Source organism: Beta vulgaris, chromosome 7, assembly GCF_026745355.1.
Source record: "Beta vulgaris subsp. vulgaris cultivar EL10 chromosome 7, EL10.2, whole genome shotgun sequence".
Lineage (NCBI taxonomy): Eukaryota > Viridiplantae > Streptophyta > Magnoliopsida > Caryophyllales > Amaranthaceae > Beta > Beta vulgaris.
In genome coordinates this window covers 37831701-37850982 of record NC_079208.1, presented here as the reverse complement: position 1 = coordinate 37850982, position 19282 = coordinate 37831701, and the positions used below count along the sequence as shown (strand labels likewise).

Sequence of the window (19282 nt, the reverse complement as noted above, 5' to 3'; positions counted from 1 at the left end):
GAAGTAATGTGTTAGATAGGACATATATATGGTATCAATTTTTAATTCATATAAATTCGATCGATCCCAGTAGAGATATTAATCAAAGAGGAAAGATTAAATTCATAATATATCTCAACAATCTCCAACTCCTAATGTAATTTAGAATATAATTCAAGAATAACTAAACAAATTTCCAATATATAGGACGCCATATGTTTTAAATAAACATGAACACGTCTCTAACTCCCAAGGTAATTCAAACATATTTTGTGAGTTAATATACGGTGTCAATGTTTATTCAATTAGAATATAACTTAATATATCTCCAACTTTTAATATAATCTATTCTATTTGTTGTAATTTTCAATAATTTGATTTTTATGCTTATTATTGATGTACAACTTTTGTTTTTGAAAATATTATTACAAAAAATTATTATTTCGAAAGTATACCATATGACTAATCTAACAACTATTTTCTAAACTAAGATTTGTTACATTATTACTTATTAGTAGTAGACGTTAAAGTCTTTGGTTTTTATTTTTAAAAATCTTTTATAGCCTATAGGAATCATAATCACATTGAAACAACCACCACATGTCCACCTGACATGCTTTCATAAATTCCTTATGTTTTTTAGGGGGACGAGAAATGCCAGTAGATAATATGAGATTGATAATAATTGAGATGAGGAAGTTGATGAGAAACCAACAAGGAAAGTACTAATAAAAAAAATATTTTTTAGTATACATACTCTAGAATGGTAAAGGACTCTAAAAGTATTCACTAAGTTAGATCCCTTTCTTTTGAATCGAAAAAAATTGAATTGAAGTTAATTTAATTGAACTGAAATTTATTGAATTAAATTAAAATTTACTAAACTAAACTGAAATTAACTGAACCGAATTAAATAGAGAGAAACTGAATTGCAAAGATAAACTAAACTAAACTGGACTGAAAATAAGTCCAAAAAGACAGCGTCTTACTACTCACCACACCTGCTCACTAAGTCACTATACATCAACGGAAATTCACACTCTGTTAGGGGAGCAAAATAAGCATATTTTTCTAAAACAATTCTAGAACAAGTTTAGTTAAACATTTAACCAATATATATATCTAAGAAAATTTGTGTTTATAACAATGCGCATAAATCTCGTAATAGGTGCCTAGAGACTTATGGTAAACTTCAATAGGAGCTTCTCTTAAAGCAATAATGCTTCGACCTAGCTGCCATCGAAGCCACAAAAGGACTATCAAAATGGATACTGAGACCGGATCTATCCATTAAAATAATCAATTCAATTCATTTTTGGAGATCCGAACCCGTTTTTTTCGGATCCTTTGATAAAAAAATAGGAGATAAAATATATATTCTTTTTCGATTCATCCCCGATTTTGATTGGAGTCGGATCCTCTAGAGTTGTAATAGAACTCTACAAGGTAGAGTTGATCTGAACCATACATTTTAATATCAATGGCTCATATTGGTAGGAATGAGAAATTAGGGGGTGAATTTTGATGAGAAAAATAGGGGAATTACGGAAACATAATATATGAGCCATTCCCTTTTACTTAATGGTTGATATTTCTCAAACTCTACCTTGTAGAGTTATTTTAGAACTCTAGAGGATCTAACCACATTTTGATTAGGGTCGTATTCTATGCTTACGATTCTACCATATATGTCTTTTTCATTCTGCCGAAAAGTGATTTTACGGCATAGATGCTTATGACCTCCCCCTCTATGTCTTGCGGTATGATTCCTCTAGCATCACAATAGTTCGAACCATAGAGGCATAATAATCAATTCGCATGAATGGTTTGTAGGGGTATGTTTGTGTATATAACAAATTGTGTTTGTGTGTAACCAAATAGTGTTTGTGTTGTATGTAAAGTAGTGAAATAAAGGGAAAAAAACACAAACACCATTTGTTATATACACATGCACTATTTGTTATGTACACAAAGTTTGTTAGATGCATCAACCTACGACTTAGATATTTATCATTTCTTGTGTTCTGTTCACCTTACTTTCAGTCTATATTAGAAAAATAAGTTGAGATAAGTTTAAATAAGTTCACACAAGATCTAATAAGTACAATTTGTAACAACCCATATTTTTAAGCATGTTTAAATTAAGTAATTATGTTTATTAGTTTAATTAAACTTTATATTAAACAAAGATTATTAAGAATTATTATTTTAAATACAATTATGATGGTGTGGATTTTATCAAATTGAGGTATTTAGTAAATGATTTTAAGTTTAAAAAAGAAAAATAAAAAGAAAACCCATTTGTTATTTCGTGGCTTAATAAGAAGTAGCCACAAATCACATTTGCTGTCAACTTCTCATACATTCTTTGGCAAATAAAAACCCTAGCTTCATTCTTCACTCAAAAACCACAAAAAAATCTCCAATCTCTCTCTTTCTCTCGCGGGCCCTGCCCGATACCCACCGACGAATGACTGTCGGACTTGTTGCCGTCGTCGTCGCGCTACTGCTGCCACTACTGTTGTTGCGGATTTTCTCTCTCCTCTATTATGTTGTTGATTATTGCTGCTCCTCTGTTGTTTTTCTCTCTCCTCTGCTTTTATGTTGCTGTTGTTGATGTTCGATTGGTGTTCCGACACCGGCGGGGTTCGGTCGGCACTCTGGTGTCGTCCTGCTGCTGGGCGTCGGTATTGCTGTTGTTGTTAGGCTTTTAATCGGTTTTGAATTCCTTTGGCAAGGTATAAATTTTGAAATTTAGTTTTAACTCTTATTCATCAATAGTAATCTGATTTATATATTTATAATAGTTTTGATTTTTATAAGTATAGTTGAATTTGTTATTGAGTTGGAAAAAATCAGATTATGAGATTTAAATTGGTATTATTTGGGTTGTTGTTATTAAAGATTGAAACTTTTGCTCAATTATTAGATTGAAACTTTTGTTAAGGCTAATAAGTGTTATATAAGAGTTTATTGAAATCATGAATAAGTTTCACAAACTCATTATTGTTTTAAAGAATCATATCAGTTTATGTAACCTCCATACCTATGTTAGTTTTAAGAAACAATTTACGAAATCTGCTTGTATTTCTAAGGAAGTTGTTGAGTTGAAATAAGACCTTGATTCTAAATCTGAATTTTAGGAAAGGTATGTGATGTTAAGAAATATGATGGTAACACTAAGGAGAAGCTAATTGGATTATCTTGAAGTAGAATTATCATATGAGATAGAAAAATATGAATTGGAAGGTGAAATAGTTTGTATTGAAGAGTTATAGTTCCTTTATAAAAGAGTTTAGAAGGTATGAACAGGTAAATTAATTAATCTGAATTATAATAGAGATGAATGTTAATTATTGTTATTATTGTTGTGTGGTGATTATTGGAGATTGATTATGAATAAGGAGATATCAGACTCTCGAAGATTGTTATGGAGTCGAGTGTTATGCAAAGATGCGTAGAGGTACACATTGTCCATCCACTTTTGATTGGAAATTGGTATTTTTGTATGATCATGAGAGTTCTCTGAAAAACATTAGTTTTCAGCGTTAATTTATAATGTTCTTTTCGGAAGTTTTAAGCTACAATAATTGAGATGTTTCATAAGCTTACTGTATTTATAAATAGAGTATTTGATAAGCAATTAGTGTATTGTTCAAAGCTGATATTATTATATTAAACCTTCTACTGCAAAGTATGATAAGTTTATGAATTATGATTTTGAACGACCTGATGTAAACTTACACTATCTAAGTACTACCATTCGTTGTACTAAACTTAATTATTTATGAGACTTAAGAGTATTAAATGGGATGTTGGGTGATTGTATAATAGGTTTCTATTTGCAAATTTCGGTTGTATATAAATGAGTTCATAAGTGGGAGTGTTTAGACATAATTATCAAGTATAATCGTTATATCCACTAGACAAGTTATGAATTTATATTGTGGATGTAAATAATAGATAGATGCTTGTGATGTGAATCATTATGACTGTAATATGAGTCTTCAAAAGGAAGGAGTTTCCGATATAAATTTTGAGGATTTTATCCTTCGGTTTCTCTAAGTTCATAAATTAATTATTGTGTTATATGTTTGTGAGGAAAAGACATCCAGATTATGATTAAATTATATTCTCTAAAAGCACCTTTAGATATTCTCTGGAAGAAACTATTTTGGTATACACTGGGAATTTACGGTATTATTGGAGCCAACAATAAATCATTTGGGATATTAGATTTAATATGAAATTGTAAAGTTATAAGTAAGTTTTCTGAATGTGTTTTGGGGAGGAAGAGAACTTCAGACTAAAGGATATATCATATTATTCAGATGTAGTTTTTAAAAAATTCCGAATCCTTGAAAATGGATTTTGTAAGATAGGAAATATATGTTGGAGATGGTTATAAGTTTGATGGGTTGCTAAATAGGATTAAATGGAAAGGTTATTCTTTGTAAAGAGCATTTGTGTTTTAGATATAAAGGTTATATAGAATAGAAACTCTAAATTGGGTTATGATCTTTTGGTAAACAATGTTTTGTTTTGGAGAATCTTTTATGGGATTGAAATATAGTTTCTTTAAAGTCCGTGTTTGAAAGGGATTTAGCCGAAGAATTTTTATAAAGGGCTGATTTATACCAAGTTAATAGAAACTCGATTATATTATGCAAGTAATTTAATTTGGGTATACTTAATACCCGAAAGTGATTATGTTATGAAAATTTGAGACTTATGATCTAAATTTTCGAAAATATGAAATTATGATTATGTTATTATGAGGGGAAGAAGCTGCTAAAGCAGTGACGAACAACATTCGTAGAGCGAGTATTGCTCATTATGTGTTAGAGCAGGTATTGCTCTGGAGCGGGTATTGCTCCGTTATGTGGGTTCATGACCTAAAAGTCTTGCAAGCAGTACAAAATGGAAGAGGGAGACGTCCCTTGTAAAAAGCTTAGAGAATTCGCCTGTAAGGCAACTCTATTCGTGTTCTCTTCTCCAGTATGATATTGAAAGAAAAATAGAATATGTATTTGAGTATTCGAATGGTTTCGTGAAAAGATATTTCAAACTTTGATTTCTGAAATAATATTTTACTCACCCAAGTTATAGAGTTCATGCGCCGATTTTGGAAGTGATTACTAAGGAGCTTGTTAGGGATTTATGCAGGAGTTAACTATGATATGCATATGGATTAAAGGTTTTTAGATCAGATGGATTAAATATTTTTGGTGTATGATCCATAGAAGTGGGAGGGATTTATTGACATAAAGTATGTTAGAGTTAACTTCGAAAGATTGTATTAGTTCTATGGAAGTAGCATTACAAACTATGTTCAAATATTTGTTATTGTAATACTCCGTATTTTTGGGAGTTATTTAGTATTAATTAAGAAAATATAAAGAATTAATAAAAAGGTATTTTAGATAATTAACAAAATAATAGGAGTAAATTATTGATAATACGAGTAGGTTTGGGAATCTTCGGAGTTTTAAAAAGGTTAAACGGATTCTTTTACTTAACCTAGGGTTGAAGGGGAGTATAAAAAGGAAAAGGAGAGGGAAATCAGAAAACCCTAAACCCTTCTTCTCCCTTTCCCAGCCGACTTTTCCTTTCTCTCTCTCTCCTCAACCGATTTCTCTCTCTCTCCTTCTCTCTCAGATTTTTCTCTCTCTCTCCTTCTCTCTCAGATTTTTCTCTCTCTCTATCTCGGATCTCTCTCTCCCTCGGATTCTCCCTCAATCTTTCGCTGCTATTCCTCTCGCCTCCTCCCTCCCGTCGCATTTTGTGCGTGAGTGGTGGTGGTGCGAGACGGAGTTCCGTCAAAGTTTTGGGTTAGTGGTTCGAGGGCTGTGTGCGTGGTCCGTGTATACAAGTTCTCGAGGGGTGCGAGTTCTCGAGTGGTTCGAGAGTTTTTGTGCGAAGAGTGTCGTGGTTCGTGCGAGTGTTGCGCGAAGAGGTTCGAGGGTCGTGCGAGGGTTGTGCGAAGGATGTTCGAGAGTGTTGTGCGAGACCGTGCTGCGACGAGGGTCGCGTGGTGTCGTGTGTGTGCGGTGTTATGCGAGCGAGCGAAGTGGTGCGTCGCTGCTGTGTGCGCCTGCGAACCGAAGAGGGTCTGGAGTGTGGCTGTGTGGCGAGCGAAGGCCACCGGAGTTTCATTGCCAGAGTTTGACGCCGGCGAGTCATTGGTATAAACCTATTATGTACTTGACCTATTATATCAGTTTATTAGTTTATTTTTATATTTACTGTTTTTCATAATTACTAAGTTGTATTTTAGTAATTAGTAAATAGTAATTAATAAGTAAAGTTGTGTAATAATTTATTAGGTTGTTTAACTAGTTAAGTTATTATTCTGTTTTTAAGTTAAAATTCTAGTTAGGTTTGTAATTGGAATAAGATGAAAGTAGGAAAAGTGTGCTCTATTATTAGTTAAAGTTATTATCGTTTTATGAGTGACCTGTTTCATGAAACCTAACTTTTGGGACATATGACTTACTTTTGGACATGGAACTTACCTTTTGGACATGGAACTTACCTTTTGGACATATGACTTACTTTTTGGACATATGACTTAACTTCTGGACATAAGACATGTTGGACTTATGACCCTTTTGGTTTGGGAAAATAGTGGACTAATAACACTAACTAAGTTTAGTACTCACTAACTTTGACTTCTAAAAGACGTTAAATCCACTAGATTAGAATTGTAACGAAAGTTCGGGAATAAGGTTTTAACTATCGTTTAATTCGAATCGTTAGATCGTTATGGTCTTAGTACGTAGTTGTTGTTAGTGTTATCAAGGACGTAACACTAAAGCTTTGTATTAACGGTTTAGGTCCCAATTTCATAAGCGGGTCGTTTAATTAAGTCAGCGAAAATTCTCCGTTACAAGGTACGTACGCGTACCAGTTTACTTTTAAGTTTAGTATCATGATTAGGTTGCACTTCATTTAATTGGAACCTAGTACCATGATAGGGAACATTTGATTGAGATTGTTTGGTTAGACATTTATAACGTGAAATCAGTATGTTACATTGAAACATGTTGCATTGAGATGCGAAGTTCTATCGTAGTGTAACATGAGCATTATGAATCTGATCTATAGAGTAACGAGAGTGTTACCAGAGATAAGATTGAGTTTTGTAATTAAGAGAGCATGTAAATGACTCTTTGAGGTTATAAAAGAATAGTTAGTAGTAAAAGAAGATTATGGCAATAACTTGTAGTTGGATTCCCTACAAGTATAGAACAATGGGGGGAGTGTGAGACTTGTCCTACACTCCTACGCAGGCCTACTGTGACGACAGTAGTGTCCTTATATTTGATAACTCAAGTAGGCGGAAAGTTCCGTTCGATCTTGGGGGTATGCATACTAAGGTGATGGGTGTGAGACGGAACAAAACCGTATTTGCATTTCATCTAATAGACCAAGTTGTCTATTTAGGATTTAGTAGCCCGTATGATTCTAGTAAGATGACGGTGCCCGTTCGATGCCAAATAATGAAAGATTAAAGGATGTGAGATAACATAGTTTCATATAGCAGTTTGTAATGTGTGCATCATTTATGTTCAAATGTTTTCAATGGTTCATTACATACTCAGCATAGCTGATTCTGTATGTTATTATATGTTTGTTGACCTGTGATGAACCATTGACACTTCAATGAGGAGCAGACTAGGTGAGATGGTGCTGCTGCATGATATCAAGCATACGGGGGCTAGTATGTAGTTTTGAAGTTAAACATTTGGTTTGAGTATCACTGAATTTTATAGAACGTTGTTGAATGGTTTGAGTTTGAATAAAAAGGGGTCATCTATGATTCCCGAGTTGTATTTACTTTTTCTATTCCACTGCAATTTGGTTTTGAGACAATGAATTTGAGTTACCGTATTTCTAATTATGCCTTGCGTTCCATCGCGACGGTAACACTCCCAAAGTCGATGCGACGTAGCATTAGACGTGTATGGACTTTGGGGGTGTTACAACTATCGCATTCTTCCCCCCTTAAAAGAAAATTTACGTCCCCGTAACTCACGTACCTCTTGGAAAAGCTCAGGTTACTTCAGACGCATTGCATCTTCGGCTTCCCATGTGGCTTCCTCGGTAGTTTGATTTCTCCACAACACTTTGACAATTTTGACGTCCTTATTCCTCGTACTCCGCACTTTGCGGTCTAGGATCTGGACAGGTTTCTCCTCATAGGACAAAGTTTCGTCTATCTTGACGTTTTCAGGTTCAAGGACATGTGACGCATCAGGTACGTATCTCCGGAGTTGGGATACGTGAAACACATTATGGACCCTTTCTAAGTCGTTTGGCAAATCCAGGCGATAAGCAACTTTCCCTACCCTCGCCAGTATCTCATAGGGTCCTATGAACTTAGGGCTTAGCTTCCCCTTTTTCCCAAATCGCATCACTCCTTTCATTGGGGACACCTTAAGCAATACTTTTTCCCTAACTTCGTAGTTTTCATCCCTTCGTTTCTGGTCCGCATAGGATTTCTGCCTGTCCTGTGCAGCCTTAATCTTTTCTTGAATGACTCGCACTTGATCCACTGTCTCCTGAATCATCTCAGGTCCTAACACCACAGCTCACTGATGTCGTTCCAACACAAAGGGATACGACACTTTCTCCCATACAATGCTTCAAATGGTGCCATCTTGATACTAGCATGGTAGCTGTTGTTGTATGAGAATTCTATGAGGTCCAGATGGTCTTCCCATGATCCTTGGTATTCAAAGGCACATGCTGGCAACATGTCCTCTAAGGTCTGAATAGTTCTTTCGGTTTGACCATCGGTGGCCGGGTGGAAGGCTGTACTCATTAATAGCTCACTACCAAATGCTTCCTGGACCTTTTTCCAGAAATTCGACAGGAATCGAGAATCTCGATCTGATACTATACTTGTGGGTACTCCATGCAATCGAATGACATTTTTCACATAAGCCTTGGCTAAGGCTTCCATACTCCACGTATCTTCATAGGTATGAACCTTGTTGTCTTGGTTAGTCTGTCCACTATCACCCAAATGATATTATTGCCTCCCCGACTCCTAGGTAAGGCGACAACGAAGTCCATGGATATCGAATCCCATTTCCATGTCGGAATGTCTAAGGGTTGAATCTTTCCTTGAGGTCTCTTGTGTTCACTTTTGACTTTCTGGCACGTTAGGCATTTGGAAACAAACTCAGCTACTGCTCTCTTCATACCAGGCCACCAAAACATCTTCTTGAGGTCCTTATACAACTTATCTCCCCCTGGGTGGACGGAATACGTCGTGTTATGACCCTCACTCATTATCTTCTGTTTCAGCTGACTAGGTGAGCTGGTGCTGCTGCATGATATCAAGCATACGAGGGCTAGTCTGTAGTTTTGAAGTTAAACATTTGGTTTGAGTATCACTGAATTTTATAGAACGTTGTTGAATGGTTTGAGTTTGAATAAAAAGGGGTCATCTATAATTCCCGAGTTGTATTTACTTTTTCTATTCCACTGCAATTTGGTTTTGAGACAATGAATTTGAGTTACCGTATTTCTAATTATGCCTTGCGTTCCATCGCGGCGGTAACACTCCCAAAGTCGATGCGACGTAGCATTAGACGTGTATGGACTTTGGGGGTGTTACAAAACTGGATTCAGAGCCAGAAGCTCCTATTTTCAAAGACGTTTTAAAACGATTTCAAAACGGGTAGTATGGGATAGGAGCATATAGATCATGTCATGTGCATTAAGTCATAGGAATGATTTCATTGCAATTCTGTTCGTATCTTGAACTTATATGTGCTCTTTGTGTAATTGAAAATGTGAAAGATTCTCGAAATCTTCAAATGTGACTAGATTAAGAGAGTGTACAAGGATAAGTCTAAATTGATGTTAGACTCAAAACTTATTTTAGTATAAAACTATTTTATTGATCGAAATGATTTTGATCTCACTTGTGGATTTCAAAGTTAAAATGAGTATTTTACCTCCTAAACATGTATATCTATAACTTATGTTTTGAACCCTATTATATACAAAAACTTAGACTTTTTTTTTTTTGTTATTTTCGCAGATGGTTCACGACATAGTTGTAGAGACTATTTGATGAAACAAGTAGGGGAGGACTGGGATGTTTGGTTCTTTAAGATGAAGTTTGCTATGGATTATAGAATTATGCAAGGGGAGCAGTGGTTACGATCTAAGGGCTCTAGGATACACTTCATGCTTCAATATGTTCCAGACACAGAGCCATATACATTCGTTCATCGTAGGTATGGAGATATGTGGACTATAGAGGGGTATTTCAATGGGAATAAGCATACCTACGGATACCAAAACCTTCCTTCTGAAAAACACTTCCTCACTGACCTTAAATACTGCGAGAATGAGTGGAGGGTTCGTGAAACGAGAGGTCAACACCCTTCTACTTCATCTCAAGGGGAAAGTTCGGGCAATAGGACCGTAGATGGGAGTTCTGAGAATCCAGGGGTCATACCTGAACCACCATCGGCACCTGTGGCAAAGAGGCCAAGATACCAACCATTTGAGGACGAGTTAATAGGCGATGACTTTCAAAATCTTAGGACAGTCACTTATGTCTCGGACGATGAGAGAAACAATAGGACCTTCATTATAGTGTTGGACGGGGTTCAGCCTGCACCAGGGTTAGATGGGGGGGATGATGATGACGAGCCACCCCCACTAGAGGATATACCAGTTGAGGAAGAAGACCCTGCTGAGAATGAAGACCCTGTTGAGGAAGAGAATCCTGTTCAGGAAGAGGATCCTATTGAGGAGGAGGATCCCATTGAGGAGGAGGATCCCATCGAGGAAGAAGACCCCGAGGAAGACCAAGGACCCCTACTGGAGGATATACTCTTTGAGGACGACGAGCCTGATGCAGAAGAGATCGATATTAATGAGGGGATAGAGGATTCTGAATCAGAGGATGAAGCTCGCCGCCTTAGTTCATAGTTCTTTTGATCATATATGTAGGATTAGGACTTTTGTTTTATTCTGGTCGTTTTTATTCATTTGTTCATGTTAGTGATAATAAGGCTTGCATGCCGATTAGGGAGTAGCATTACTTGATTTATATATATATATATATATATATATATAATTATATATATATATATATATATATATATATATATATATGGTATGTCTTTACAAACATTACATTCCCATTTTCAATAATAGTACATAGTGTTATCTTCTATTGTTAATTGTGGCATCTTATTTTGAATGATTGTAATGCAAGTCAGTACAGACTTAAAAGTGTTCGCAATATATGTTTATATGTGAAATGTGTATTCGTTGAATGAGTTAAAACAAAAATTATGTGTAAGTCACTGAAATAGCTACTATGTTAATTTCAGCGCAAAATGGTTCGATCGGGAGGCACCCCTGAAACCTCTCACAATATCGAGCAATCGATACGTGACCTGGTACAAATCACTGCCAACTTACCCCAAGGTCACAACCGGGATGGGGATCTATCTGAAAAAGTGGCCCGTAGAAACCCACCTGTACTAAATGGAAAAGGGGGACCTGAAGAGTTGGAGAACTGGGTTGGGGAATTCGATAAACTTTTCTTCACCATATCCTGCCCTGATGAGAAAACCGTGCCCTTAGCTAGCTACTATCTGCAGAGGGATGCCCATTTCTGGTGGACCCAAGCTAAGGACAACCTTCTGACTCAACCTGGTTTCGGGTGGGAGACCTTCAAAAAGGCCCTAAGAGACAAATACTACCCTCCATATCTTAAGAAACAGAAAGCCCAGGAGTTTATGATGCTGGAACAAGGGACCATGTCTGTGGAGGAGTATTACCGAAAATTCATTGAACTAATGAGGTTTGCCCCGGAGATTGCCCCTACTGAGGAGGCTAAAGCCTCACGTTTCAAGTTAAGGACTTACCCTTGACCTGCAGGGTAGACTGGGGGGAGATACATTCACCTCTCTAGACCATGTGTTTGGCAAAGCTGCCCACCTTTATGCTATCAGGAAGAGGGAGGAAGGGGGTAAGCTTGGCGAGAAACGTAAGGATAACCCAAACCCTGAGGGCCAGAAGTTCGAGAAAAAGCATAATGGGAACCAGAACAATCAAAACCCTCAAAGGAATTTTGGTAAGGGACCCAATAATAACCCTAATCCCAACAACAACAACCGCAATAACAACACCAACCGCAGACCTGAGCGTGTATATCGGTGTAGAAAGTGCCCTAACAACCATCCTGGTAAAGACTGTGAGGGTAATAAGGTTGAATGTCGAGAATGCGGGAAGATGGGACATAGAGCCTACGAATGCTATTCGAAGAACAAACTGAACCCCAATGGCCAAAAGAAGGGGAACTATGGGGACAAGCCCCGAAATGGGAATGGAAACGGGAATGGAAACGGGGGAAGTATTACAATGGGAATTCTAACTATTCCAAGCCCGCGACCAACAACCATCCTCGTAGAGATGTTGTCACGGGTACATTTTCTATCAACTCCACTCCTGTTAAAGTATCATTTGATTCTGGAGCATCCTTGTCATTTATTGCCCATGCAACTGTTAGAACTTTAGCATTGGTCGAGTCTGAGTCGATTTCTATGCCTATAGTCATTCCATCTGGGGAGATTGTTAACTGTTCTAAAAGATTTCTAAAAGTGCCATTAAAGATAGGTGAGGGTTACATTCCCTCTGATCTGATAGAGTTTAACTTATCGAACCTAGATATCATTCTGGGGATGGATTGGCTTGGGAAGTACATGGCTAAGATAGATTGCGATGCGTAGAAAGTGGAATTAAGGGACCCTTCGGGAAAAAGAGTGTCATATAGGAGAATACCTCGAGAACCCGAGATTAGAGTGATCAATGCTTTACAACTTAAGAACTATGTAGACAAGGGTTGGCCCCTATTTATGTGTTCAGTGAGAAGAGTTGAGGATGATACGTTGAGGCCTGAAGATGTGCCCATAGTTCGAGAGTTCCAGGATGTCTTTCCTGAGGAAATACCTGGTATGCCTCCAAGGAGAGACGTAGAGTTCACCATTGACCTAGTACCTGGGACTGGACCCATTTCGAAAGCCCCATATCGAATGGCTCCGGCAGAAATGAATGAGTTGAAGAACCAGTTAGAAGAACTACTAGACAAAGGGTATATTAGACCTAGCATGTCGCCATGGGGAGCACCCGTCTTGTTTGTGAAAAAGAAGGATGGTAGCTTAAGATTATATATAGACTACCGGGAGTTGAACAATGTCACTGTGAAAAACAAGTACCCATTACCTAGGATCGATGACTTGTTCGACCAACTTCAGGGTGCGGGGATGTTCTCAAAAATAGACTTAAGGTCTAGTTACCATCAGTTGAGGATTGTTGATCATGATATACCTAAGACTGCCTTTCGGACCAGATATGGCCACTATGAGTTTACGGTAATGCCTTTTGGGTTATCCAATGCATCTGCAGTTTTCATGGACCTTATGAATAAAATTTTCCGACCCTACCTCGACAAATTCGTCGTGGTATTCATAGACGATATCCTGATCTATTCTAAGAACAAGGAGGAACATGAGGATCACTTGAGAGTCATTTTACAGGCACTCAGGGACAACCAACTCTATGCAAAGTTTTCGAAATGTGACTTGTGGTTGGAAAAGGTGTCATTTTTGGGTCATTTTATCTCTAAGGAGGGTGTATCAGTAGATCCTGCGAAGATCAAAGCCGTGAGTGAATGGCCTACCGCAAAGAATGTCATGGATATAAGAAGTTTCTTGGGTTTAGCCGGCTACTATAGGAGATTTGTGAAAGACTTCTCCAAAATAGCAAAGCCTATGACCAACTTGATGAAGAAGGATTGTAGGTTTACCTGGAACGAGGACAGTGAGAAGGCCTATCAAATGCTCAATGAGAGGTTAACATCAGCCCCTGTCCTAACCTTGCCTAACGGAGCGAGGGATATGATGTGTATAGTGATGCGTCCAAAAATGGGTTGGGTTGTGTTCTGATGCAAAACGGGAAGGTCATAGCTTATGCGTCTCGACAGTTAAAACCATACGAAGTCAATTACCCAACACATGACCTAGAATTGGCCGCCATAGTATTTGCCCTCAAAATCTGGAGACACTACCTCTACGGGGTAACCTGTCGTATCTTCACTGACCCAGAAAGACCAGAACATGAGACAACGCAGATGGTTAGAGCTCATCAAGGACTATGACTTAGACATCTAGTACCATGAGGGTAAAGCCAACGTTGTTGCTGATGCGTTAAGTCGCAAGTCTAGCCATAGCCTGAATACGTTAGTCGTTGCCGAAAAACTGTGTGAGGAATTTTCTAGACTTCAGATAGAAGTTGTTCATGAAGGGGAGGTAGAAAGATTGCTGAGTGCCCTAACCATCGAACCCAACTTCCTATATGAGATAAGAGTGAGTCAACCTCGGGATGTGAAGCTTGAGCGAGTCAAAGCAAAGCTTAAGGAGGGCAAAGCAGAGGGGTTTGCGATCCATGAGGATGGAAGCATACGATATAAGGGTAGGTGGTGCGTGCCACAAAAGTGTGAAGAGCTGAAACAGAAGATAATGAGTGAGGGTCATAACACGACGTATTCCGTCCACCCAGGGGAAGATAAGTTGTATAAGGACCTCAAGAAGATGTTTTGGTGGCCTGGTATGAAGAGAGCAGTAGCTGAGTTTGTTTCCAAATGCCTAACGTGCCAGAAAGTCAAAAGTGAACACAAGAGACCTCAAGGAAAGATTCAACCCTTAGACATTCCGACATGGAAATGGGATTCGATATCCATGGACTTCGTTGTCGCCTTACCTAGGAGTCGGGGAGGCAATAATACCATTTGGGTGATAGTGGACAGATTAACCAAGACAGCAAGGTTCATACCTATGAAGGATACGTGGAGTATGGAAGCCTTAGCCAAGGCTTATGTGAAAAATGTCATTCGATTACATGGAGTATCCACAAGTATAGTATCAGATCGAGATTCTCGATTCCTGTCGAATTTCTGGAAAAAGGTCCAGGAAGCATTTGGTAGTGAGCTATTGATGAGTACAGCCTTCCACCTAGCTACCGATGGTCAAACCGAAAGAACTATTCAGACCTTAGAGGACATGTTGCGAGCATGTGCCTTAGAATACCAAGGATCATGGGAAGACCATTTGGACCTCATAGAATTCTCATACAACAACAGCTACCATGCTAGTATTAAGATGGCACCATTTGAAGCATTGTATGGGAGAAAGTGTCGTAGCTCTTTGTGTTGGAACGACATCAGTGAGACTGTGGTGTTAGGACCTGAGATGATTCAGGAGACAGTGGATAAAGTGCGAGTCATTCAAGAAAAGATTAAGGCTGCACAGGACAGGCAGAAATCCTATGCGGACCAGAAACGAAGGGATGAAAACTACGAAGTTGGGGAAAAAGTATTGCTTAAGGTAGTGTCCCCAATGAAAGGAGTGATGCGATTCAAGAAAAAGGGGAAGCTAAGCCCTAAGTTCATAGGACCCTATGAGATACTGGCGAGGGTAGGGAAAGTTGCTTATCGCCTGGATTTGCCAAACGACTTAGAAATGGTCCATAACGTGTTTCACGTATCCCAACTCCGAAGATACGTACCTGATGCGTCACATGTCCTTGAACATGAAAACGTCGAGATAGACGAATCTTTGTCCTATGAGGAGAAACCTGTCCAGATCCTAGACCGCAAAGTGCGGAGTACGAGGAATAAGTACGTCAAAATTGTTAAATTGTTGTGGAGAAATCAAACTACCGAGGAAGCCACATGGGAAGCCGAAGATGCAATGCGTCTGAAGTACCCTGAGCTTTTCCAAGAGGTACATGAGTTACGGGGACGTAACTTTTCTTTTAAGGGGGGAAGAATGCGATAGAATTTCGCGCTTTCACCCTAAAGTATGTTAATTATGTTAGATATGTGTAATTACTGCTTATTCTGCTTATCTGTTGTGCGAACGTTAGAAAAACGCTTGTGAAATTTGGGACTTAGAAGTGCAAAAGATCGTCGTTAAGACGGGCTACCTCAAAGTTTCGGGACGAAACTTCTTTTAAGGGGGGAAGCCTGTAATACTCCGTATTTTTTGGGAGTTATTTAGTATTAATTAAGAAAATATAAAGAATTAATAAAAAGGTATTTTAGATTATTTACAAAATAATAGGAGTAAATTATTGATAATACGAGTAGGTTTGGGAAATCTTCGGAGTTTTAAAAAGGTTAAACGGATTTTTTTACTTAACCTAGGGTTGAAGGGGAGTATAAAAAGGAAAAGGAGAGGGAAATCAGAAAACCCTAAACCCTTCTTCTCCCTTTCCCAGCCGACTTTTCCTTTCTCTCTCTCTCCACAGCCGATTTCTCTCTCTCTCCTTCTCTCTCAGATTTTTTTCTCTCTCTCCCTCGGATTCTCCCTCAATCTTTCGCTGCTATTCCTCTCGCCTCCTCCCTCCCGCCGCGTTTTGTGCGTGAGTGGTGGTGGTGCGAGACGGAGTTCCGTCGAGGTTTTGGGTAAGTGGTTCGAGGGCTGTGTGCGTGGTCCGTGTATACAAGTTCTCGAGGGGTGCGAGTTCTCGAGTGGTTCGAGAGTTTTTGTGCGAAGAGTGTCGTGGTTCGTGCGAGTGTTGCGCGAAGAGGTTCGAGGGTCGTGCGAGGATTGTGCGAAGGACGTTCGAGGGTGTTGTGCGAGACCGTGCTGCGACGAGGGTCGCATGGTGTCTTGTGTGTGCGTTGTTGTGCGAGCGAGCGAAGTGGTGTGTCGCTGCTGTGTGGCGAGCGAAGGCCACCGGAGTTTCATTGCCGGAGTTTGACGCCGGCAAGTCAGTGGTATAAACCTATTATGTACTTGACCTGTTATATCAGTTTATTAGTTTATTTTTATATTTACTGTTTTTCATAATTACTAAGTTGTATTTTAGTAATTAATAAGTAAAGTTGTGTAATAATTTATTAGGTTGTTTAACTAGTTAAGTTATTATTCTGTTTTTAAGTTAAAATTCTGGTTAGGTTTGTAATTGGAATAAGATGAAAGTAGGAAAAGTGTGCTCTATTATTAGTTAAAGTTATTATCGTTTTATGAGTGACCTGTTTCATGAAACCTAACTTTTGGGACATATGACTTACTTTTGGACATGGAACTTACCTTTTGGACATATGACTTACTTTTTGGACATATGACTTAACTTCTGGACAAAAAACATGTTGGACTTATGACCCTTTTGGTTTGGTAAAATAGTGGACTAATAACACTAACTAAGTTTAGTACTCACTAACTTTGACTTCTAAAAGACGTTAAATCCACTAGATTAGAATTGTAACAAAAGTCCTGGAATAAGGTTTTAACTATCGTTTAATTCGAATCGTTAGATCGTTATGGTCTTAGTACGTAGTTGTTGTTAGTGTTATCAAGGACGTAACACTAAAGCTTTGTATTAACGGTTTAGGTCCCAATTTCATAAGCGGCTCGTTCAATTAAGTCAGCGAAAATTCTCCGTTACAAGGTACGTACGCGTACCAGTTTACTTTCAAGTTTAGTATCATGATTAGGTTGCAGTTCATTTTGTTGGAACCTAGTACCATGATAGGGAACATTTGATTGAGATTGTTTGGTTAGACGTTTATAACATGAAATCAGTATGTTGCATTGAAACATGTTGCATTGAGATGCGAAGTTCTATCGTAGTGTAACATGAGCATTATTAATCTGATCTATAGAGTAACGAGAGTGTTACCAGAGATAAGATTGAGTTTTGTAATTAAGAGAGCATGTAAATGACTCTTTGAGGTTATAAAAAGAATAGTTAGTAGTAAAAGAAGATTATGGCAATAACTTGTAGTTGGATTCCCTACAAGTATAGAACAATGGGGGGAGTGTGGGACTTGTCCTACACTCCTACGCAGGCCTACTGTGACGACAGTAGTGTCCTTATATTTTGATAACTCAAGTAGGCGGAAGGTTCCGTTCGATCTTGGGGTATGCATACTAAGGTGATGGGTGTGAGACGGAACAAAATCGTATTTGCATTTCATCTAATAGACCAAGTTGTCTATTAAGGATTCAGTAGCTCGTATGATTCTAGTAAGATGACGGTGCCCGTTCGATGTCAAATAATGAAAGATTAAAGGATGTGAGATAACGTAGTTTCATATAGCAGTTTGTAATGTGTGCATCATTTATGTTCATATGTTTTCAATGGTTCATTACGTACTCAGCATAACTGATTCTGTGTGTTATTATGTGTTTGTTGACCTGTGAGGAACCATTGACACTTCAATGGGGAGCAGACTAGGTGAGCTGGTGCTGCTGCATGATATCAAGCATACGGGGGCTAGTCTGTAGTTTTGAAGTTAAACATTTGGTTTGAGTATCACTGAATTTTATAGAACGTTGTTGAATGGTTTGAGTTTGAATAAAAAAGGGTCATCTATGATTCCCGAGTTGTATTTACTTTTTCTATTCCGCTGCAATTTGGTTTTGAGACAATGAATTTGAGCTACCGTATTTCTAATTATGCCTTGCGTTCCATCGCGGCGGTAACACTCCCAAAGTCGATGCGACGTAGCATTAGACATGTATGGACTTTGGGGGTGTTACAGTTATATACTTCTTTATGACTTCGATGTATCTTGATTGCAAATGTCTCGTAAAAATCTTGATTACAATTGATTTATAAGATAAGTTTAAATCTATAAATACGTTCTTAAGCCACTGAAAAGATGTTCTGGTTGGACAGTGTTTACTCAGTTTTCTTGATTTTATTCTTGGAACCTGTCCTGGTGGGGGTAGAGTTCATTGTTAGTGATCTTGCAGGTTCGTGTGTGGGAAGCTCGGAATGAAGTAAAAGAAGAATTAGTTATCAAGGTTATAATTAGATGTAATGGTTCAGAGGTTGTATTTAGGATTATATATCCTTATTTGTGAATAAATTATTATATTGCTGTAGGAGTCGAGCAAGGTATTATGTAATATGTTATTTGGTTATTGAGGATGATTGTTGTGGGCCCTGACCCACCGGTCCAGGATCGTTTATAGGTTATGTTTCCGCTGCAAGTGGGTATAATTCGAGGTTATTAAGCGTTAATTGTAATTAGTGTATCTCAAATGTGTTTAGCTAGCAGCTCGGAAGTTCGGGCTGTTACACAATTACTTATAATTTTAGTTTAACAAAAATACACCGGTCTCATAAAATAAGGTTTGATAAGTTCAGATAAGGTCTAATAAGTTCAAATAAACAAAATTAAGTTGAGTTATAGAAAGCCTGAATAAGAATCTAAAGGCCTTTACTTAATGAGTCAAGTTCGAATATCTTC

At 38.0% G+C, this 19282-nt stretch overlaps 1 protein-coding gene across 18 annotated transcripts; it reads left to right on the top strand.

The window, feature by feature from the left end:
- Positions 1-1925: 1925 nt before the first annotated feature.
- On the top strand, positions 1926-19053 carry LOC125499542 (uncharacterized). Of its 18 annotated transcripts, none has more exons than XR_008970245.1 (5): positions 1942-2717; positions 3368-3442; positions 6816-6872; positions 17416-17472; positions 18783-19053. XR_008970245.1 is itself a non-coding variant. In XM_048648466.2 (4 exons), exon 4 carries the CDS (start codon positions 10069-10071, stop codon positions 10936-10938), a length of 870 nt encoding a protein of 289 aa, XP_048504423.2. In that variant the 5' UTR covers positions 1926-2717; positions 3394-3442; positions 6816-6872; positions 10037-10068; the 3' UTR covers positions 10939-11047. The 18 variants fall into 18 exon arrangements, 6 of the variants coding, with proteins under 6 accessions (XP_048504423.2, XP_048504420.2, XP_048504422.2 ...); XR_008970244.1 differs by having other exon boundaries at positions 18759-19053; XR_008970246.1 differs by lacking the exon at positions 18783-19053 and adding an exon at positions 18257-18473.
- Positions 19054-19282: the final 229 nt, after the last annotated feature.